The sequence below is a fragment of the Octopus sinensis genome, linkage group LG15 (assembly GCF_006345805.1).
Source record: "Octopus sinensis linkage group LG15, ASM634580v1, whole genome shotgun sequence".
In the NCBI taxonomy this organism is placed as follows: Eukaryota; Metazoa; Mollusca; class Cephalopoda; order Octopoda; family Octopodidae; genus Octopus; species Octopus sinensis.
In genome coordinates, this window is record NC_043011.1 from 40,060,980 (window position 1) to 40,085,390 (window position 24,411).

Consider the following 24,411-nt stretch of genomic DNA (forward strand, 5'->3'; position numbering starts at 1 on the left):
TCAAACAACTTGTATCGTTTCCCCAACAATTAAAGAGTTTGCTTCAGATAAAAAAGAGAAAAGAAAGCAACTACATTTATCTTTATACCAATTTTATTCCGCCTCCTTATCATGATGTATTCAGGAGTTAGGAAACTTATCTCACAATTGTATAGTTCACATAGTAAGAAACACTATTTCTTGCTTTGGAAAGATTTTGTTTTTAAATTGATAAAAGAAACACTGTGTGAATTTAATAAAAAAAAAAATTATACGAAAAGTCTTTTGAGCCATTTGCAGAATAATTAAAAGCAACTACATCATCATCGTTTAACATCTGCTTTCCATGCTAGCATGGGTTGGATGATTTGACTGAGGACTGGCGAACCAGATGGCTGCACCAGGCTCCAATCTGATCTGGCAGAGTTTCTATAGCTGGATGCCCTTCCTAATGCCAACCACTCCAAGAGTGTAGTGGGTGCTTTTACGTACCACTGGCATGAGGGCCAGTCAGGTGGTACTGGCAATGGCCATGCTCAAATGGTGTTTTTTACGTGCCACCTGCACAGGAACCAGTCTAGCGGCACTGGCAATGACCTCACTCAAATGTTGTTCTTCACATGCCAGTAAGGCAATGCTGCTAACGATCATGCCTGAATGGTGCTTTTTACGTGCCACCGGCACAGAAGCCAGTCAGCTGCTCTGGCAATGATCACACTCGGATGGTGCTCATAGCAATCCACTAGCACAGATGCCAGTCGTCAAATTTGATTTCAATTTTGATTTCACTTGCCTCAACAGGTCTTCGCAAGCAGAATTTAGTGTCCAATGAAGGAAAGGTACGCATAAGTGGGCTGGTTACACCCCTGACATAGGTCATGGGTTATGATCTCACTTGGCTTACCAGGTCTTCTCAAGCACAGCATATTTCCAACGGTCTCAGTCACTAGTAATTGCCTTGGTGAGGCCTAACGTTCAAAGGTCATGCTTCACCACCTCGTCCCAGGTCTTCCTGGGTTTACCTCTTCCACAGGTTCCCTCAACCGCTAGGGTGTGGCACTTTTTCACACAGCTATCTTCATCCATTCTCGCTACATGACCATACCAGCGCAGTCGTCTCTCTTGCACACCACATTTGATACTTCTTAGGTCCAACTTTTCTCTCAAGGTACTTACACTCTGTCAAGTATGCACATATATATATATATATATATACATATATATATTTATTATAGGTTGGTGCATAATTATTGAACCTGGGACTATGTGGTTGCAAAGCAAACTTCTTACCACACAGCCATGCTTGCACCTAAGGATAATCATCACCATGCTTTAATGACCATGTTGGCACAGGTTGGATAGTTTGATAGTTTGAAATGAGTCAGAGTAGTGCATTATGCACCAATCTCTGCTTTGGCATGGTTTCAACAGGTGAAGGCCTTTCCTAACACCAACCACTTAGTGCTTTTTTTTCTTTTCTTTTTTCATGGAATCAGCATTAATGGAGTTGCCGTGGAGCCAGGTTGCAAGACTAAGATCTCTTTCAACTGAGAAAGAGACAGATTTATACTAGGGGATGAGCAGTTAAAGTATGAAAGAAGGGGTCTGAACTGGTTTCTTGCAGTGGAGGAGATACGTAGCTACTATCTTTAAGTGTGTGTGTGTGTGTGTTTGATGTAACTTTTTAACCTTTTAGCATTCATATTACTCTGCTTATTTATTCACATTATTTTGAATTACAGTGTATAAGGAACCCCTAATTTGGGGGGCTTAAAATTTGGAAGAAAGGTTTTGTAAGGGATTATAATATGATCCCTCTATAAGAAACTCCCATATTTTTTTAACCTAATTCTTGACAAAAGAGGGTTTCTTATACACGTTAAAATACAGTAATCAGGAGTTATCTTGTAGCTTTGCGATTCTGATGATGTCACTGATTATTTTCAGAATGACATTGTAGGGTAGGTGTGAGAGGCTGGATCTGGTTGGTCTGAACTTCAAACATGTAGAATATTTGGGAAGGATAAGGGCGGTTTAAATGGTAAAGGTTTAAAGAAGCATTTAAAGAGATAGAGAGTGAGATAGTATGACACCCACCCCTGCTAGAAAAACAGAAACTTAAGATAAAAACAGAAAGCTGGAAGAAAGTTATTAAAGAGATCGGTAATGGGAGAAATAGAAGTAAGGTGAGAAAGCAGGAGAGTACAAGAAAACAAACAAACAAACACACACATCAACAATGTCTCCCTCCAAGTGTATAAATATAACATGTGGACACACCCATGAATGCAAATAGACAGTGAGACAAACACACAGACATATATGTGGATAAGCTGAAGGGCACACAGACTGATGGATACACATCCATACATGCATGTTTGCACGCATGCACACACACAAATACAAAAAACAATGGGTTTTCTTAGAGACCTGTTATATTCAGAAGCAGCAATGCAGGGCAGAGGAAAATGTTATCTGAGAAAAGATTATAATTAAAACACATACATACCATACATACACACACATAACATAAATACATACATATACATACAACCCATACATACAGAACACACACACACATGCACATACATACAGAACACACACACATGTACACAAACAGGTATATGTACATACCATACATACACACATAAATACATACATATCATTTAAGCCATGCAAGTATGGAAGAGGTGATGATCACACACATACACACACAGAGAACACACACACATACAGAACACACACATGTACTTAAATAGATATATATGTACATACCATACATACACACAAATAAATACATACATATCATTTAAGCCATGCAAGTATGGAAGAAGTGATGATCACACACACACACACAAACACTAATATATATATGCTGCCGTAGCAGTAGGTTAAAAATAATTATCACAGCAGAATAAAGACAGGTATGTATGAGAGTGAGGTATGTTACTAAGCAGAAAGCCAACACAGTTTTGCAGGAAGTGCATAATAATTTTAAAAACAAAAACAAAAAAAAAAGTTAAAGAGTTAAGAAATCAAGAAAGCAAATCTTTACAAACTTCAACAGCTACTAATATCGCAAACCACCTCAGCTTTCTCTATGGAACTTATCTTTGCAACAAGTACTCATGTCTGTCATACATATATGATGCACAAATGAAATGCTTATTTAGTTGCATTGAAATGAAACTAGTCATGCATGATGCATGACCTCACAGCTTTGAGATTTCAATGGTGTGATTATTCTTTTACTTGTTTCAGTCATTTGACTGTGGCCATGCTGGAGCACGGCCTTTAGTCGAGAAAATCGTCCCCCCAGGACTTATTCTTTGTAAACCTAGCACTTATTCTATTGGCTTCTTTTGCCAAACCACTAAGTTACGGAGACGTAAACACACCAACATCGGTTGTCAAGCAATGGTAGGAGACAAACACAGACACACAAACATACATGCATATATTTATGTATAGATATATATATATATACAACAGATTTCTTTCAGTTTCCATCTACTAAATCCACCCACAAAGCTTTGGTTGGCCCAAGGCTACAGTAGAAGACACTTGCCCAAGGTGGTACATAGTAGGGTAAGTGTAGAGGCCGGAACTGGAACAGTTTGAAGATAAAACATAGGATTATTTATAGCAGGTTCAACTGATTGACATGTGTTTGCAGCAAAGACTGGTTCCATAGAGAAAGTGGTGTGGCTTGTGATATCTGTAGCTGTTGAAGCAGCTGGTTAAGTGAACTGTGTGTGGGGCCTAATGGTTAGGGTGATGCACTCATGATCGCAAGATCACGGTTTCAATTCCTGGACTGGAAGGACAGTGCATTGTGTTCTTGAGCAAAACACTTCATTCCATGTTACTACAGTACATGAGCAACCCTGCGATAAACTGGCATCCTATTCAGAGCAAATGTGATCTCGATATCATGGAACCAGGTAATCAGCGCTATGTGACCCAGGACTTAAGACAGTAATATTGAGGGGATGATGATGATGTAGCTGGGAATAATCTGAACAGATTCATCATTATCACTGTTTAAATTCCCAGTTTTTCCACGCTAGCATGGGTTAGACAGAATTCGTTGGGGACAGTTTCTCCATGGATGGGTGCTCTTCCTATCACCAACCTTCATCTGTTTTTAAGGAAGTTAATATCCCCCTGCAGCTGAACATATTTGCATGGAAGAATGGAACAAAACACTGTTTGTATGAAAGTGGCATTTGTCAAGAGGTGGGGGCGGTGCTGTGGGTGCACAAACACAGACGCACATACCCATACATATATGATGCACATATACATATATTTATATATATCCTGGCCACAGCGGAGAAGGCAAAACACTGGATTTGGTTAAAAAGAGACGATGAACAATGGCTAGAAGTATACTGAGAGAAGTGCAATAACCAGTTGATCTGGCAAGCGGGGTCTCATCTCAGTGAGTAGGGCCAGTGTGCAATAATATCATTGAGACAAAGGCCCTAAAATGGCACAGATTTTCTCCTGATGAATCCATAAACATGCTTGTGGAGCGTTTGCCTGGTAGCACTTGTATCTGCAAGTTGTTGGCTTCTGTCCACTAAATTCACTCACAACACTTTGGTCAGCCTGGAGACGGGGCAATAGTAGAAGACAACTTGCTCAAGGTGCTATGTAGTGGAAATGAACCCAAAACTGTATGGTTGCCAAGCAAGCTTTTTAATCACACAGCAATACCTACACTCTATATTATTTGCCTTTAGCAATCAAACTAGCCATATCTGGCCCAAATATTTTATCTGTTACTTTTTTTTCTTTTTGTTCAAACTGGCCAGGTTTAGCCTCTTATATCTACTCTACCTTGTCATTCTAAAAATAAGCTATTATATCATTGAAATCTCAAAACTATGAGATAATTTACAACTAATTCAAAGCAATCATCATTATCATCATTGTTTAATGTCAGCGTTCCATGCTGGCATGCGTTAGACAGTTTTGAATGAGAACTGGCAAGCCAGGAGGCTGCACCAAGCTCCAATCTGGTTTGGCAAGGTTTCTACAGCTGGATGCCCTTCCTAATGCCAGCCACTCCAAGAGTGTAGTGGGTGCTTTTTACATGTCACCAGCACGGGAGCCAGTCAGGTGGCACTGGCATGTTATGTTCAAATGGTGCTTTTTACGTGCCACCAGCACAGGTGCCAGTCATGTGGCACTAGCATCAGCCACATTCAAACTGTGCTTTTTATGTTCCACCAGCATGGGTGCCAGTCAAGCAGCACTGGCAGCGATTACGCTTGAATGGTGCTTTTTACGTGCCACCAGCACAGGTGCCAGTCATGTGGCACTAGCATCAGCCACATTCAAACTGTGCTTTTTATGTGCCACCAGCATGGGTGCCAGTCAAGCAGCACTGGCAGCGATTACGCTTGAATGGTGCTTTTTACGTGCCACCAGCACAGGTGCCAGTCATGTGGCACTAGCATCAGCCACATTCAAACTGTGCTTTTTATGTGCCACCAGCATGGGTGCCAGTCAAGCAGCACTGGCAGCGATTACGCTTGAATGGTGCTTTTTACGTGCCACCAGCACGGGTGCCAGTCAGGTGGCACTGGCATCAGCCATGCTCAAATGGTTCTTTCTTTTTACATTCCACTGGCATGTGAATAAATAAGCATTACATTTGACAGAATAACCTGAAAGCTAACGGGTTTAAAAAAAAAACCCCAAAAAACCCCACTTTTTGGTGACCCCTAGCTGATGATAAGATTGCATATGGGCCACAACACAAACATTATTCTAGTCCTGGCCAGTTGGTGACTTCTCCCAGCTGGGAGGACAGTGAACAGCTGAGTGGCTGTTGCTATCACACATAGCTACACCAATTACATACTCAGCTGGGAAGGCGTTAAATATGTTGGCCACTATGCATGACTTAGTGTATCTAACCAAAAATCCGGCATCCAACCTGTTGACTGCTTCGTGTGAAGACTACTACTACTACTACTACTACTACTACTACATTTATCTACTTCATCTTTGGATCTACTTACTACAATCTATGTAGCTGCTGGTAGAACTTGCAGTTCTTTCTACATATACACTATCTAATTACCAATTATTTTGAGGTGCCACTTTTGTCAGCATTTATAACAATATTATGAACACATACACATATGCATGCACACACACACACATGCATGCATGCACACACAAACACACACATATACATAGATCAGACATATATACACACAAACATATACATATATAGACACACTCATATATACACATACAAATATACACACAAACATATACATACATATAGACACACACACATATACATGCATACACATACACACACACATATACATACATACACATACACACACATATACATACATACACACACAAACATATACATATATAGACACACATATACATACACACAAACATACATATATAGACACATACACATATCTACATACTTATACACATATACATGCACACACACATATATAGATGTACACACATACCTACACACACATAAACACATATATACATGTACACATGTGCATATGCATACACACATATACACACATATACATATATGCTCACTCACACACACACACGTATTGGTGGTATGGTGTCTTTGCAGTTAAATGTGGCTTACAAGAGTGCGAGAAACCGAGATTAACTAAATGACGAGATATTAAAAAAAGAAAGAGAGAGAGCGAGAGAGAGAAATAAAATAACTGTCAGAATAATATTAACAATGTGAGTTATGTTGCTGTTTTAGGTTTTAGTGTTTAACAGTATTGACAGATCAGATAAAAGAGATAGGTAGGCATTTAGACAGACAGATAGATAGATAAATAGACAGACAGATCGACAGATATAAATAGATGTAGTTGATAGTGAAGTTATATTAATAAACAAATTACTGTAAAATGAATCTCGTTGTTGTTTTGTTTTCGCTGAATTGTGTTGTAAGAGCTTTCAGACTGGAACATAGATGTAAACACATACATGGATACAGGCCACAGTAGAAAAACCTCTTCATACGTAAGTGGTTCTTAACTGGGGTTCATATTAAACTTTAAGGTCCACATGAGATTTTGCTGCTAAAATTCATGTGCTATAAATTGGTAATATTTCTACATAGGCATATGAATGGCTGTGTGGTAAAGTAGCTTGCTTATGAACCACGTTAAACGATGAATTCCTTATAATATTTAATTATAAAAATATAATAGGATTTCTTTTGACCCTTTGGTATTCAGAATACTTTATCAAATGTAATGCTTATTTAATCACACTGCTTTTAATTAATGATGCATTTTTCTGTAACTTTGAAATTTTGATGATGTGACTGTATATTTTTAGGACGACATTGTAAGATAGGTGTGAGAGGCTGGATCTGGCTAGTTTGAATATAAAATGGGTAGAATATTTGGGCTGGATATGGACAGTTTAAATGTTAAAGGGTTAAACATCAAATGATTATGGGGTCCACCCCCAGTAAAATAGAAATCAAAGGGGTCCATAAGCTAAAAATAGTTGAGGACCACTGCTTAACACAGTTGTTAGGGTGGTAATGGTGTCTTCATATAGCTAATGCTTTACTGTCTCCCCCCACTCCAGTTACCATTATGGTTTGAACTGGTGCACATTGTGCAATTTCTGTTGAAAGTGTAGTAGATTCAAAACTGAACTGTTGGACAGCCACACAGATACCATGCTGAGATCACTATCGTTTCACATGATTGGCCAATTAACAGACCAATCAGTGTCAAGCCTCTATGTGATTCAACTTTCTAGAACATTCTAATGAGTATTTATAAAAGGTGGGTGTTTTGGCAGTCAGTTTAGAATGTTGAAGCAGTTGCGATGACAACTCCATTCTCATTTTTCCATTCAGCAGCCGTGCAGATTGAAGGTACAGATTTGCTGGCATGAATTTAGTGAGATTTTTTCCCCAGTTGTGATGGCCTAGTCACAGATCGATAAGTACCAGTTGTTTTGTCACAGACCCCAGAATTCTTCTCTTCCATCATCATCATCATTGTTTAGCATCCGCTTTCCATGCTGGCATGGGTTGGACAGTGCAACTGGGGTCTGCGAAGCCAGAAGGTTGCACCAGGCCCAGTCTGATCTGGCAATGTTTCTACAGCTAGATGCCTTTCCTAATGCCAACCACTCCATGAGTGTAGTGGGTACTTTTTACGTGCCACCGACATAGGTGCCAGACGAGGCTGGCAAACGGCCACAAGCGGATGGTGCCTTTTACGTGCCACCGGCACGGAGGCCAGGTGAGGCTGGCAATGGCCACGATTGGATTGTACTTTTTACGTGCCACCGGCACGGAAGCCAGTCTGTTTTAAATTGCTGCTTTTATTCTTCATCCAAAGACCAACACAGAAAACACTATGAGCAGTAAATAAAGCTACCGTTAATTATTCATGTGTGTCGTTTATTATTTTACACACTGCCACGCGATGAAACATTTACCAAGAATAGTAAAAGGGCAAGTTTTGTTGTCTTTTCTTCTTCTGCACCCCCTGTATAAATGTGTGTGTGTATGTATGCAAAAGTAAGCAAAACTGACACATCTTCCCAAATATAACTATTTAAGTGATGTAAATCATAGGATCAAAGGGTTAAATGAAAATTATTGAATGATTAAAGCTCTAAAATTGACTAAACACACAAGTCACACAAACTCATAGAAACTCCACTGGAAAATGGTTTTCTCCTAGTTTAAGTAACACACACACACACACACACACACACAAACAATCTCACCTATTTCTATATCATCATTGTTTTATGTCTGCTTTCCATGTTGGTTTTTCATGGTCTGGGTCCTTAGGATTTACTAGTCAGCTAGACAGATTGGGAGGGTTGTTTCACTTGTATGTCTCATTTGGACATGGTTTCTGCAGCTGGGTGCCCTTACCAACATCAATTACTAAAGAGCTGCATTTTATCATCATGGCATCAGCAACAGCAAAGTTGTCTTGTACTCAGCAACACTAAACACTCCTCCCTCTACACTATGTTGCTTCTGTTTAATGAGAGTACTGGATATTTTGGCAAGGAGTGGCTGTGTGGTAAGTAGCTTGCTTGCCAACCACATGGTTTTGGGTTCAGTCCCACTGCGTGGCACCTTGAGCAAGTGACTTCTGCTGTAGCCTCAGGCCGACTAAAGCCTTGTGAGTGGATTTGGTAGATGGAAGCTGAAAGAAGCCTGTCGTGTATGTATGTTTGTGTGTCTGTGTTTGTCCCCCAATATCACTTGACAACTGATGGTGGTGTGTTTATGTCCCCTGTAACTAAGCAGTTTGGCAAAAGTTACTGATAGAATAAGTATTAGGCTTAGAAAGAATAAGTCCTGGGGTCGATTTGTTTGACTAAAGGTGGTGCTCCAGCATGGCTGCAGTCAAATGGCCTGATGTTGTTTCCATTTAATCATGTCAGAATGAGGGAATGAGAGAGAGAGAGTAAGGAAAGGAGATCCACAAGAAGAGGGCAATGGAGGGAGGGAGAGAGAGAGTATGATGGGAGAAAAAGTAATACAAATGTGAAGATGATTGAGGAAGGAGTAATAGAAGAGAGACAATGATATGCAGTTACATGTTGGTTGTTGGTGAGGAGATTGTATACAGAAACAATACATGTAGCAAGATGGGATAGGAGGATATAAGGTACATGTGTGTGTATATACATACATGTGTGTGTGTGATTATCCCAGTGTTTTTTCCTAATTTGAAACAGCTGTGATCTGAGAAAAAATTTGCTGCTACTTTTAAGAGGTCAAGTGTCTATGCAGGTGCTGGCCTGCACTAATTCAAAGTAAACTTAACTCCAAATCATCTCTAGTTGAACAGACTCATGATGAAAGAGTTGTGACCATCCCATCTTTTTGCATATCAGGAACACTTTGTTGCTCAATATATCCTTTATATATGTTATTTAAAATAGTAAAGCATAGAATATGTGGCTGTTATTTCTAGCAGACTGAGTGATCCTATAGAAGGCTGCTACTGAAACTAGACAATGTACATTGGTGTCACCTTATGATGGGTGCAGTGGTGGTGGTGGAGGTGATGGTGGAAGCTATATAGTTAGGCAGCGATAGAGCAAGTAAACCACACAATAAATATTCTCATCTGCCAGAAAAATATTATCTGTCTGTCTGTGTGTCTCTCTTTCTGTTTCCCTTTTACATATTCTATTCCATTCCATTCCTTTACACAGGTGGTTGATGGAAGAGTATAAATTACTTCAGGGAGGTGGTTGGTGTAAAGGACTGTGTAAGGCATGAGGTACTTACAGAGGGAGTGAAAGGTGGAGATAGAAATATCAGGTAGCAATTCAGTTACATATATAGATAGGCATAGATAAGCACCAATATAATAAGGATGGCATGTGGGAAATAAATTACACAAACTATCAAATGACTGCCGGTAATCAGTGGTATCTATTAACAGGTAATTAATCAAGTTATTTTCCAATATGGAAAAGAATAATGGACTTTGAGATCTTCATGTCATTCCCACCGACAACTATGCACATAGATACACAGAAAAATATATGTGATGCAGGTGTCACATAACTGGCACTTGTGCTGGTGGCACATAAAAAGAACCCTTCGAATTTTGCGCCACACAGAGCCGATGACAAGTGACTGAGACTGTTGGCAATATGCCACGCATGAGAAGATTCGTCAAGCGAAATGAAATCATAGTTGTGGCTGAAACTGGTGTCACATAACTGGCACCTGTGCCAGTGGCATGTAAAAAGCACCCTTTGAATGTTGGGCCACGCAGAGCTGATGACAAGTGGCTGAGACTGTTGGAAATATGCCGTGCTTGAAAAAATTCGTGAAGCCAAAAGAAATTGTAGTTATGGCCGATGCCAGTGTCATGCAACTGACACCTATGCTGGTGACATGTAAAAAGCACCCATTACTCTCTTGGAGTGGTTGGCATTAGAAGGGCATCCAGCCATAGAAACCATGCCAAATCAGACTGGAGATTGGCTTAGCTCTCCAGCTTACCAGCTTCAGTCAAACCATCTAACCCATGCCAGCATGGAAAGCATGATAAAAATGGTGATAACATATACCAACATAGGTAGTGGGGCAGAAATATATATACATATACAAGGTAGCGAGCTGGCAGAAATGTTAGCACGCTAGGCGAAATGCTTAGCGGTATTTCGTCTGCCGTTACGTCAAATTCCGCCGAGGTCAACTTTGCCTTTCATCCTTTCGGGGTTGATAAATTAAGTACCAGTTACGCACTGGGGTCGATGTAATCGGCTTAATTCCTTTGTCTGTCCTTGTTTGTCCCCTCTATGTTTAGCCCCTTGTGGGCAATAAAGAAATAAGAAATATATACATGTACATAATTTAAACCCTATTCTGTCTTGTGTATCACATGTGGTACCTGAGACATGTTTCCCTGGCATCCATGCATCATATATCATACACATTCTCAATTTCTTTCAACCACTAGGCCCAACTTGGGACTTATGTAAGGAAAGCATTATATTGCTCAGAATGTATGAAACGAGGGCCAACTAAAAGTCTGTAAACAGGTATAGATATCTCGAACATCATCATCATCATCGTTTAACGTCCGTTCTCCATGGTAGCATGGGTTGGACGGTTCGACCGGGGATCTGGGAAGCCAGAAGGCTGCACCAGGCTCCAGTCTTATCTGGCAATGTTTCTACAGCTAGATGCCCTTCCTAACGCCAATAAGAACAGACTTATGAAAATGTTTTGGAAAAGAAAAGGGTTAAGTGAAGATGGATGCACGCATGCATTTGTGTGTGTGTGTGTGTGTTTTCCTATATCATCATTGAATTATGTTTGTTTTCCAAGCTGGTTCTTCATAATCTGAATCCCTTGGATATAGTGGCCACCGAGACAAATTTGTCTTACTTGCATGTCTCCTTTTGACATGGTTTTTGCAGCTGGATGCGCTTGCTAACATCAACCACTAAAAGGAGTCCAACAGATGCATATTATCATGGCACCAGCATGAGTGAGGTTGTCTTGTATTCAGCAACACTAAACACCCTACACTATATTGCTCTGTCTGTCGAGTGTGCTGGATGCATTATATTATGGCAATAACACAATGGCTTTTTACCATTTCTATCTACCGAATCCCCTGACAAGTCTATAGTTAACCTGTAGCTGTTGTAGAAGACACTAGCTCAAAAGTGCCATGTAGTGGGACTGAACCTCAAATCACACAGCTGGGAAACAAACTCCAAAAGCATTCACAAGCCTGCATCTTTATTTATATATATATATATTCTTTCTTTTCTTTCTTTATTCTTTTACTTGTTTCAGTCATTTGACTGCAGCCATGCTGGAGCACCACCTTTAGTCGAATCAAATCGACTCCAGGACTTATTCTTTGGAAGCCTAGTACTTATTCTATCGGTCTCTTTTGCTGAACCGCTAAGTTATGGCAACTTAAACACACCAGCATCAGTTGTCAAGCAATGTTGGGAGGACAAACACAGATACACAACATACATACATACATACATACATACATACACACACGTACATATATACAATGAGCTTCTTTCAGTTTGCATCTACCAAATCTACCAAATACGCTCACAAGGCTTTGGTCGGCCCGAGGCTATAGAAGACACTTGCCCAAGGTGTCAAACAGTGGGACTGAAGCTGGAATCATATTTATATATATATATATTTAAAAGCATAATTTTCATGGGAGTTTCAACCATTGCAAGAGAAAGAGCAGTTATTACTTACTTTGATCTTAGAGTCCATGCTGCAAGACAACATAAGATGAGCATATCTAGGGAACCAGCGGATAGCAGAAATCCCTTTGTTGTGGCCTGTCCATGTGTGAATAAGTTTTTTGGGAATGAAACACTTCTCTGGTGGATCATCAGATTTGAGGTTAACGCCAACATCATGTGGAGGGTGTAAGAAGGAACGGCCTTGGTAGTCTGTGGCATCTTTGACTGCAAATCAGAAATGAAGAGAAGTTTTTACAAGGTCTACTTAGACGCATAATTTAGAACATTTTAACAAATATTTATTGGACACATGAATACAAACACACACACACACAAGACCTGGCTATTTCTATTATAATATCAGGAACTAAACTTTGAAAATGCAGGGTTACAACTTTCAAGGTGACAAGTTTAAAATCTGCAAAACCAAACACAATTACTCTGCTTGCATTAGCCTGTTGACTTCAGTAATCCCTCAACTACCGCGGGCGTTACATTCCACCCCACCATAGATGAAAATCCGTTAAGTAGAAACAGTACTGTATATTTTTTAAAATCATTTTTATAATATGTATATATTCATTTTATCATAAATGCAAAACAACATCACACACTCACTTCCTGAGTTTCGTTTTCCATACAGTATGTGCAATTCTTTGTCTACTCATCTGCAGTACACTATGTTTTTTCTTTTAATAAATTTTAATTAATGTGTTATACAGTGCAGTACTGTATTGCATTTCTATTTATTAATTCATTAATTTTTAGGCATGAAAATGCTTATTTTACCACAGAAATAATTTAAATCTAAAAAAATATAAATACTTATCAGCCACAGAAACCCGCAATATATAGAGGATTCCATGATATAAACTTACTTATATTAGGCAGAAAAATCTGTGATGTACTGAGGGTATGATAAATGAACCATGATATAGTGAGTAGTTACTGTATTTGGTCCCACAGCAGATCTGCATAACTGTGTAGATCCAGCTGGTTAAGTCTACTTAAATTGTCACTCATCCACCATCATAAGATTTTCAGTAGATGAGATGACAAATGAGGTCACCATAAAGAGACATCAGTACATTGTCAGATTATAGCGATAAATGTTTATATAACATAAGTGCCACTATCTGAGTCTCTGTGATTCGTACATTGTGACAAACCAAAGTGAGATAACTAGTAATCGTGTGAAACAGCAATTATTACATTAGAGTGTCCCTTTCCAAGAAGTATGCTGCAACAACAGTTATGGGTCCTTCACTCCTGGTGGTTTTAATTGAATCGCTATTGACTCTATATTTACCCTTTGAACAGGTCTTGTTTTTTTCTTTATCCCACAGGGTGTCCAAAACTACCCTACTAGTTACGCATGATTATTTGGCCATTAAAATTCATAATGCAATAAAAAAACTGCTATAAAAAATTAATAAAACAGAAAAGGAAGATGCCTAAAGTTATGTTCACTCACTGGCCATCACCAAAGATTATAACTTTATAAGTACTCGGCACTTCAAGAAAAATGCCCTCATACAGAGGATAGGAGAATCACAATCTCTATCTATACTACACCTTTGATACATTTAAAGCTTTTGGAAATGGCAGTATTGCATTGTCACAAATGTACGATACTCTGAAATGTCTGCTGTCTGAGTTTCCAACAAGTTTCAGTTATCAGTAATCAATGAAAATTATGACTAGAATGTTTGAATAAAAAAAAAGTAGATTATGATTGACTCTCGTCCAAGTAGCACAATGTTGTCATAGACAAATATTTGCAGTCAACCATTTAGAAATATAGATTACTATATATGGTATTACGTAGGTTATGAACAGCAGAAGACTCATATATATAATGCCATATATGCCTGATAAAACTGATGTGCAACAACTATTATGGGGTCTTAGCAGAATGTCTAGGTCTATCACCACCACCACCATCATCATCATCATTTAATGTCCATTGTCCATGCTGGCATGGGTTGAACAGTTTGACTGGGTTGGCACTCTGGAAGGCTGTACCAGGATCCAGTCTCATTTGGCATGGTTTTCTAATTGCTGCATGCCCTATCTAATGCCAACCACTCCGAGAGTGTAACGGGTGCTTCTACGTTCCACGGCATGGGTGCCATTTGTGTGACACTGGTACCTGCTATGACTGTGATTTTGCTTGGCTTGATGGGTCTTCTCAAGCATGACATAATGCCAAAGATATTGGTCATTGCCTCCATGAGGCCCAACGCCTGAAAGGAGCTTGGCCTCCATGAGACCCAATGCTTGAAAGGAACTCAGCCACCTCGCCTCCGTGAGGCCGAACACTCAAAAGGAAATATGTATCTCATTAAAATAATGCCTGTTCTACAAGTTTTCTTCTCGGTATGTGTATAGAAAAGCAGCAAATTAAGGGATATAGCTTCATTATTATAGAAGATCAATAAAATCAGATGCAAAAAGAGACAAATACACAATACAGCGACACAAGCATTATTCTTTTTCCTTTTACTTGTTTCAGTCATTTGGCTGTGGCCATGCTGGAGCACCATCCTAAAGGGTTACTAGTCTAAGAAATTGACACCAGGACTTATTCTTTCTAAGCCTAGTACTTATTCTGTCAGTCTCTTTTGCTGAACCGCCAAGTTACAGGGACGTAAATACACCAACATCAGTTGTCAAGCAATGGTTGGGGGGACAGATACAGACACACACATATATACGACAGGCTTCTTTCAGTTTCTGTCTATCAAATCCACTCACAAGGTATTGGTCGGCCTGAGGCTATAGTAGAAAACACTTGCTCAAGATGCTACACAGTGGGACTGAACCTGGAACCATGTGATTGGGAAGCAAGCTTCTTACCACACATCCACACATGTGTCTATCTTTTGGTGGTTCTGGTGAAGCACTAACTGATGGCCTTATATAAAAAAAGACTAATAAAAATATATGTGGTTTGAAGGATTATCTAAGATGCAACAAGTGCTGTTTGTGGAAATCCAGTTGATAAAATAATAAAGAGGAATTGTCCAAACTGAGGATCAACTGAAGGAGGAGCCTCTCAATTAGTCTTGGTAATTCTCCTAATGATGCATGAAATTTAAGCGACAACGAAGTAAGTCGATAATTGCTTGAATAAGGTTGAGCTTCTGCGGTGATATCTCACAGAAGTGAAGCTCTTGTCAGTAAGAATTACAAGTGTTATGTTCAACAGAAAAATATGAAAATAAACTTGGTGAGTACAAGCAAAAAAAGCAAATCTTTCATCTTTTACTTGTTTCAAGAATTGGACAACAGTGGCCAGACTGGAGCTGCTGTTCAACTAAACCTTTCAAGGTTTAGTTGAACAAATTAATCCCAGCACTCTACTTTTGACCCAACCCCAGACACACATGCGCACGATGAGCTTCTATGAGTTTCTTCCACAAGGCTCTGATTGACCTGCGGCTATATTAGAAGACACCTGCCCAAGGTGGCATGCAGTGTGAATGAAGCTAAAACTATGTGGCTAGGAAGTAAATTTCTTACCACACAGCCAGATCTGTGGCAATCAAAAGTCTAAAATAACAGATAAAGATCAGTGCATGATAATGTCTATAAAGGAAATGTATAGCAAATTGCTGAATGTCAACCTTGATGCTCCCAGGTAAATAAAGAGGATACAAAAGAAGATCTACCTTATAGGTAACTTAAAACAGAGGGTTTGAATTACACAAGTATACGTAGTTCCAATATATCAGGTTAGATAAATCAGGGGAGTGGAAGCATGCACCCAGTTACAATTCAACCAGATGCATGTTTTGTATTTGACAATCAGTTGGTGAGTGAAATTAATAATTGTCTGTAGATTGGATATAAATCAAAACGAATTTCTGTTGCCCAAGTAAAATGAAGCAGATATCATGATGTAAGCTAGGTTGAAACAAAATGAAATATGCTGTCATAGAAGTGACAGAATGCTCACTGTGAAATATGTGGGCTGCCCTTCATTGCTTCAAGAAAAAAAAAGGACAAAAAAAAAATCACAGTTCACAAGGTTTGCCAAAATACGAGACAGCCATTGCAAGAGTAACATTTAATCTACTTCTTAGTATCAATTGTTAAAAATAGCTCTAGTCAGCTGACTGCTTAAGCGATCAGCTGACTAGAGCTATTTATAACAACTGCAACAATAGTTCTACCCTAATAGTTCTATGCATATCTGACAAGAAATGGAGAAAGACAATGAATAAGCCTCATTGATACAAGTCACCCAAATAACAGAACTACTTACTATGTAATGTAGTTTTCTCATCGCCAACTTTCTCTTCAGGAGGTCGCTTGATTTTGTTTCGTTTCATGAGGATTTCATCAAGTTCTTTCATTTCTTCCTAAAATGGTTAAAAAGCAAAAGAAAAGTTGGCAGGAAAGAGATAAGAGTTTCCTTCATTGATTGTGAGGAAGGCTGTATGTGCTGGTGTTCTGTTTGATGAAGGGGTCAGTGATTTGGGTGGGAAATGGTTTGGCACCTAGTTGAGTGTTTTTGACAGTAGAATGGGTGGCAGCTGAAGGACTGAAAAAAGGGGACAAAAAAACTGGTTATGTTTAATAAAACTGAGATGGTATTAAATTTTGTAAATTTGTCCAACAGCATGGTGAATTACGAAGAATCACATGGATGCAAGTTCTCTGTTGTGTCTTCATTGATAAAGGGGTGGGGTGGGTCAGAAAAATTTTGACTAATAGGAGCAGGAATAGTTGTGTAGCTAAGAAGCTTGCTTTGCAACCATGTGGTTTCGGGTTCAATACCATTGTGCAATACCAAAGGCAACTGTGTGGGAGCCGATCGTGTATGTGTGTGTGAGAGAGAGAGAGAGAAAGGATAGATGGCCTAGTGGTTAGAGTGCTGCACACACAGTTGTGAGATCATGGTTTCAATTCCTAGACTGGGTGGTACGTTGAGTTCTTGAGCAAAACACTTTATCCAGTGTTGCTCTGTGATCACATCAACACCTGGCATGCGGTACATCATTCAGACAACATCAATTTGATCACTAGAAACAAATTATTTGTGCAGGTCATTTGGCAAAATCTGAACACTCATACATCGCCTTCAACAAGAGAGTTCATCATATATATATATATATATATATATATTTATATACACACATACATGCATGCATATATGTGTATGTGTGTGCCTGTATTTGTCTCTGACCAACAACTGCTTGATAACCAGTGATTTGTTTACATCCTTGTAACTTAGCACTTTGGAAAAAGAGAATGATGGAAAAAGTACCAAACTTAAAACGAAAAATAAAATAAAAGTACTGGTGCCAATCTGTTAGCCTAAAACCCTTCTAGGTGGTGTCCCAGCATGGCCACAGATAACATTTAGATGGGGCTACAATTTGTCATTTTAAGAACCACCGAGCCAACACTTTTTGCCCCACAACCTGCATCAGCCTAAATTAGTTGTAAATTCAGAAATACAACAGCATTATGTTCACCTAATTGTTGATCATATGATTCGATTACAGGATTCCAAGATCAAAATCTAGCAATTCGTTGATGTGTATGGCACACCCACGAAGGCGCATGGCTCAGTGGTTAGAACGCCGAGCTTACGATTGTGAGTTTGAATCTTGTACTAGACTGCGTGTTGTGTTCTTGAGCAAGACACTTTATTTCACGTTGCTCCAGTTCACTCACCTGTAGAAACGAGTTGCGATGTCACAGGTGCTAAGCTGTATCGGCCTTTTGCCTTTCCCTTGGATAACACAGGTGGCGTGGAGAGGGGAGGCTGGTATGCATGGGTGACTGCTGGTCTTCCATAAACAGCCTTGCCCAGACTTGTGCCTGAGCGGGTAACTTCCTAGGTGCAATCCCATGGTCAGTCATGACCGAAGCGGGTCTCAGCATGGCACACCAAACATCATGTTGACTTCTGTGGTTCTTGTAGCTGTTTCTAATTTCTAAATCATACTCTTTTACTAGTTCCACTCACAAAGGGTTTTAGACAATTACACCAAACTCCAGTACTTAAATCTTGTAGGTATTTCACTGAGCTCTCCACCAAATTGCTGAAAGTTTACTTTCAAGTTATGTACCTTTGTGTTGAGGGAGTTACTTCCCCTAGGGAATAAATATCACTAGGAATCTCCCCCACCTTAATATAGACACACATGCACATAAACGGCTTCTATAGTTATTGTTCAACTAAGTTTCACTCACAGAATTATAGTCTACACAAGACTAAGGCAAAAGTCACTTGCAACACAACACAGCAGGATTGAAACAAAAACGACATGGTTTCAAAGAAAACTTGTTTGTCACACAACCATGCCTCCATCCATAAGTTATCATTATCCTTTAACTGCCATTTTCTATGCTGGCATGGGTAGGACATTTTGAGAGGAATTGGCAAATCAGAAGCCTGCACCAAGCTATGCTGTCTGTTTCGACGTGATTTCTACAACTGAATGCCCTTCCCAATGCCAACCACTACAGAGTATACTGGGGGTGGGGTGCTTTTTATGTGGCTCCAACAGAAGTGAGTAACTTGCATGACAAGAACCCCTTCAACTCGGGAGAGTAGTATTGAATTGTATTGAAGGATAGAGAAAGGTGTTTTGCTTTGAGAGAGAGAGAGAGGAGAGGAAGGTGACAAAGATGTGACAGAGAGTGGGGAAGGAAGGATTGTATACCCAAGTCACACAGAGGATGGGGTATATAGTAAAGTGGACAATCTAAGATGGTCAGTTTAATCTGTGACTTGAAAAAAGAGGAGATTTGGTTGCTTTTTCTAGCTGAGTAACTCAGTAGAGGCTCATTTACCGGCTTAACTGCCAAGAGATCTGCTGTGTACAAGATTTGATATCTATATTTGGCAATGTTAAACAGCTTTTTTTTTTTTAATATAAATCTCTTAATTAGAAGGAAGGTATCTTCAAACCCTTGGCCTGACCTAAATACTTGCAGCAGAGTGGATTCCGTTAATGATACCTTAAAAGTACCTCTTGGTAGCGAAGGCACATGGCTCAGTGGTTAGAGCTCCTGGCTCACAACCACAAGGTAGTGAGTTCGATTCCTGGATCGGGCTGTGTGTTGTATTCTTGAGCAAGACATTTTATCTCACATTGTTCCATTTCACTCAGCTGTAGAAATGAGTGGCAATATCACTGGTCCAACCTGCATCAGCCTTTGCCTTTCTCTTGAATAACATTGGTGGCATGGAGAGGAGAGACCGGTATGTATGGGTGACTACTGGTCTTACATTAACAACCTTGCCTGGACATGTGCCTTGGGGGTAACTTTCTAGGTGTAATCCCGTGGTCATTCATGATCTAAAAGGGGTGTTTACCTTTTGTACCCCATGGTGGTGAGAAATCAGGTGATGGATTAAATCCACCAACAAAGTCAGTAATGGACTGGCACATGGGGTTTGGCCCGACATTCTGATGATCCTGATAGACACCCCTGCCCTAAACTGATACTTTATCAATCACTGAAATATGAAAGATAAAACCGAACATGGAAAATAAAATTGGGCTACCATGACTAAAATATGAACTGGGATTATTTCAGACACACTGAGGGGCCCAAACAAATTAAATGGTTATGGCCATTTGCCTAAAGTACTGTAATCAAGATTCAATCCAGGGTTACTTCAATCACAATGAAGGACTCAAATCACAAGACAATTAGGGCTATTCTCCTAGCTAAAATATTGTTCAAGTGCCATCATCAGGATTTGAACCTATGTTACATCAGACAATAAGTCATTTACTGAACTAAAATAACGTTGAAGTGTCCTAACCAGGATTCAAATCTAGGTTATTATGGTCCCAATCTGGTGATCTAACTACATGACGATCTATCATGACATTTGCCCAACTAAAATAGAGTTGAGCGGCTGTAACCGGGATTTGAAACTGGATTATTATCACTATGGCTACAACATGGGGTACTAACCACTAGATGGCCGCAGCTGTTTGTCCAGTTAGTTACCATCTTCTTCAACAGACACGATGCAAGTGCAGCAATGCTAACTACTATCATCAGTTCTATAGTAACACAGCTGCTGTATATAACAGACCGCTCACGTAGCTATAAATAGCTACTACCAAGACACCACACACACCCACACACTTTAACTTACCTCGTTAGGCTTCATCACAGTTTGTTCATCTACAAATTTACCCCAGGGTCCAAGATAACCATCAACATCTGCTGCATTATCGTTCCGTAACCGTTTTCTTTTGTCACCAGGCCGACACTTGGTTTTCTCAAAAACTGTCAGATCTAGATAATATATATATATATACATTTATACACCATGAGTGCGCATATATATTTAAATACATATATTATCTATATATTCATATATTTCAAAAATATATAAAACATAATTTGAGAAAAAAATAGAAATAAAATAGTGAAACAGTTTTAAAATGTAAACAAGATTTTTTGGGCCAACAACTTGTCATTTTGTATACATACATAATCATCATCATGTGTATATATATATATATATATATATATATATAGGTGCAGGTGTGGTTGTGTGGTAAGAAGCTTGCTTCCCAACCACATGGTTCCGGGTTCAGTTGCACTGCATGGCGCTTTGGGCAAATGTCTTCTACTATAGCCTCAGACCAACCAAAACCTTGTGAGTGGATTTGGTAGACGGAAACTGAAAGAAGCCCGTTGTGTGTGTGTGTGTATATATATATATATATATATATATATATATATGTTTGTATGTCTGTGTTTGTCCCCCCCACCATCGCTTGACAACTGATGCTGGTGTGTTTTCATCCACCGTAACTTAACAGATGGAAAATGAAAGGATACTTTCATACAAATATACAGTGTGTGTGCTCTTGTCTTCACATCACACAACAGTTGTGAACAGCATTTCTCAACCAGGGTTCTCTGGAACCCTAGTGTTCCGGAAAAGGTAGCTAGGGGTTCCACGAGAAAGAGTGAAGTAAGCTGATATTAAATCTCATTATCGCAACATTATTATACATGCACAACATATTATTGGTTATTGTAATATAGACACCATTCTATCTAACCTATTATGTTATCAGAAAAATATAACCACCGATAGGGATATATTTAGTGATATCTGTAATTTATGGACACCCTGTATTTTTTTCTTTACTTTTACAAAAATATCCTAATAAAACAATGTGGCAGTTTTTGAAGAGCAAACATTCCATAAATTTGGATGAGGCTAGTTATAAAGATCTACAAGCTCCTGTGCAGAAGTTCCTTCATCATCATACTCATCATCATTTAACGTCCCTTGTCCATGCTCTCATGGGTTGGATGGTTTGACTGGGCTGGCATGTTGGAAGGCTGTGCCAGGCTCCAGTCTGATTTAGCATGGTTTTCTATAACTGGATGCCCTTCCTAACGCCAACCACTCCGAAAGTGTAATGGGTGTTTTTACACCGGTATCTACCATGACTGTGATTTTGCTTGGCTTGATGGATCTTCTCAAGCACAACATAATACCAAAGGTCTTTAGTCATTGCTGACATGATGCCCAACACTCAAAAGGAACTCGGCCACTTGGCCCCATGGGGCCCAACGCTCAAAAGGAACTCAGAGATGTGTAATTCATTTTAAGGGTTACGCAAGGGTAAAAAGGTTGAGAAACATCGGTTGTGAACGAGCACCATCTGCATCAGAGTAGTGTCCTTCATTCCTAGTTCTACAATGCAAAACATGTCCATCTGTGAGGAGATATTTATTACCTTACTCGGAATTAGGTGAAGGTAGGGCAACAGGAATGGCAAGGGGCCATAGAAAATCTGCATCAATGTACTCTGTCTGAACCATGCAAGCATGGGAAACGGGGACATTATGACAATGATGATGAATACAATTCACTTGTGAATATTGAATCCCATTTTCTCTATTTGTATCCCCAAGTCTACAAATACAAACACACATGCTTTTGTTGTTGTTTAACCCAAGTCAACCTTGTTTGAGCATTGCAGCCATGATCACCCCATCTGCAAGACTACATCATCCAATATGTCTCTTCCTTTTTGGGTGGAGGGAACGAAGGGTGTTAGGAAGGGCATCCTGCCATAAAAACCATGCCAAAGAAGACAGTGAAGCCAGATGCAGTCTTCTGCCTAGCCAGCTCCTGTCAAACCAACCAACCCACCCATGCCAGCATAGAAAACAGATACTAAATGATGATGATGATGAAGGCAATAGTGCGATGTTGATCTGAGGTAGATTTGGCTGCTATTTTGAGGCAGATCAAGCAAACATACAGGCACTCCCAGAGTTGGTTCAATGTGTATGTATGGCTATATGCATGAGTTACATATTTATTAGGGTATAAATTTAGAATGTTTTACTAACACACATTTGTGATATTTTCACACAATGTTTTTCAAATTTTCATAGTTATATATATATAAAACATATGGTATTCAGTTTATTTAGCAATGCTCAAGTTTTTTTTCTTATCTGGGTTATATTAATGTATAGCACAACCCACATCAATACCAACAGGACATCTTTTCCCAGTTTACTCCTTGTCATAAAGAAATAGAGATAAAAAAAGAAAAGATAAATTTAATATAAGATCGTAAATGTAATTTTGTTTTGCTAATAACTTCATCTTTTGAGATGATAAATTAGTCAATATTTAGAATCCACATTCAAAAAATAGTTATAAGTGGGCATTCAGATGTAAAATAATACTTTAATAAGAACTCAACTGACCCATGCCGGCACAGGAAAGTGGACATAAAAATGAATAAATGAAACATGTTGTAATCAGTTTAATCCATGATCTTCACTAGATTGTTCATTCCTGGATGAGTAATCGAGACAAAAAATTATTACTCTTAGTTCTGAAAGGTTCCTAGTTCAAATCCCGCCTGGTGCTTTGAGACCTAATAAGTCAGTATTGCAATGCCCAAATGATTTTTTTATCAATTCACTATCCTTTAATACCATAATAACAATGCGCCCATTGTTGAAAGAATTATTATCATTACTATAATATTTATCATTATTATAACTGAGTTTAAATTCCGCCAAGGTCAACTTTGCCTAGATATTCTTTCAGGGTCATTAAATTAAGTACCAGCTGAGTGCAGGGTTGACGTGATCAGCTGTCCCCCAACCCACAAAATCCAGGCCTTGTACACATAGTAGAAAGGATCTACTATAATTATTATTATTATTATTCAGCAGTCTTATTTTTATCATGTGCTTTCATTGCACCACCGAGCACAGCTCTGTGTGCCTTGCGTATGTGCTGTGGTTTGTTGAGGTGCTCTTACTATTAGTGTATTGAAAGTGATTTGCATAGCATGTGTGCAGTGCCTAGTAGTGCTGTTTTTTGTATGTTATATATACTTGTAAGTCCTGATGTTTTTGTTATGTATTTGTCTGAATGTTTTTTTTTATCGTACCTAATGCACCTACTATGATAGGAAATGTTTTTGTTTTTAGGCTCCACATTTGAGTTACCTCTATTTTTAGGAAAGGGGACTAGTCAATTACATCAACCCCAGTGCGTAACTGGTACCTATTTCATTGACCCTGAAAGGATGAAAGGACCCTGAAAGGATGAAAGGCAAAGTTGACCTTAGCGGAATTTGAACTCAGAACATAAAGACAGATGAAATTCCATTAAGC

At 39.2% G+C, this 24,411-nt stretch overlaps 1 protein-coding gene across 1 annotated transcript in view; it reads right to left on the reverse strand.

Moving 5' to 3' along the window:
- LOC115219819 (pre-mRNA-processing factor 17) overlaps positions 1–24,411 on the reverse strand; it is a 157,701-nt gene that overhangs the window by 27,741 nt on the left and 105,549 nt on the right. The window contains exons 5-7 of the mRNA XM_029790099.2: positions 20,891–21,033; positions 17,024–17,120; positions 12,764–12,978 (exon numbers count right to left, since the gene is read on the reverse strand). Coding sequence (XP_029645959.1) covers positions 12,764–12,978; positions 17,024–17,120; positions 20,891–21,033 — 455 coding nt within the window. The remainder of the gene's footprint in view (positions 1–12,763; positions 12,979–17,023; positions 17,121–20,890; positions 21,034–24,411) is intronic.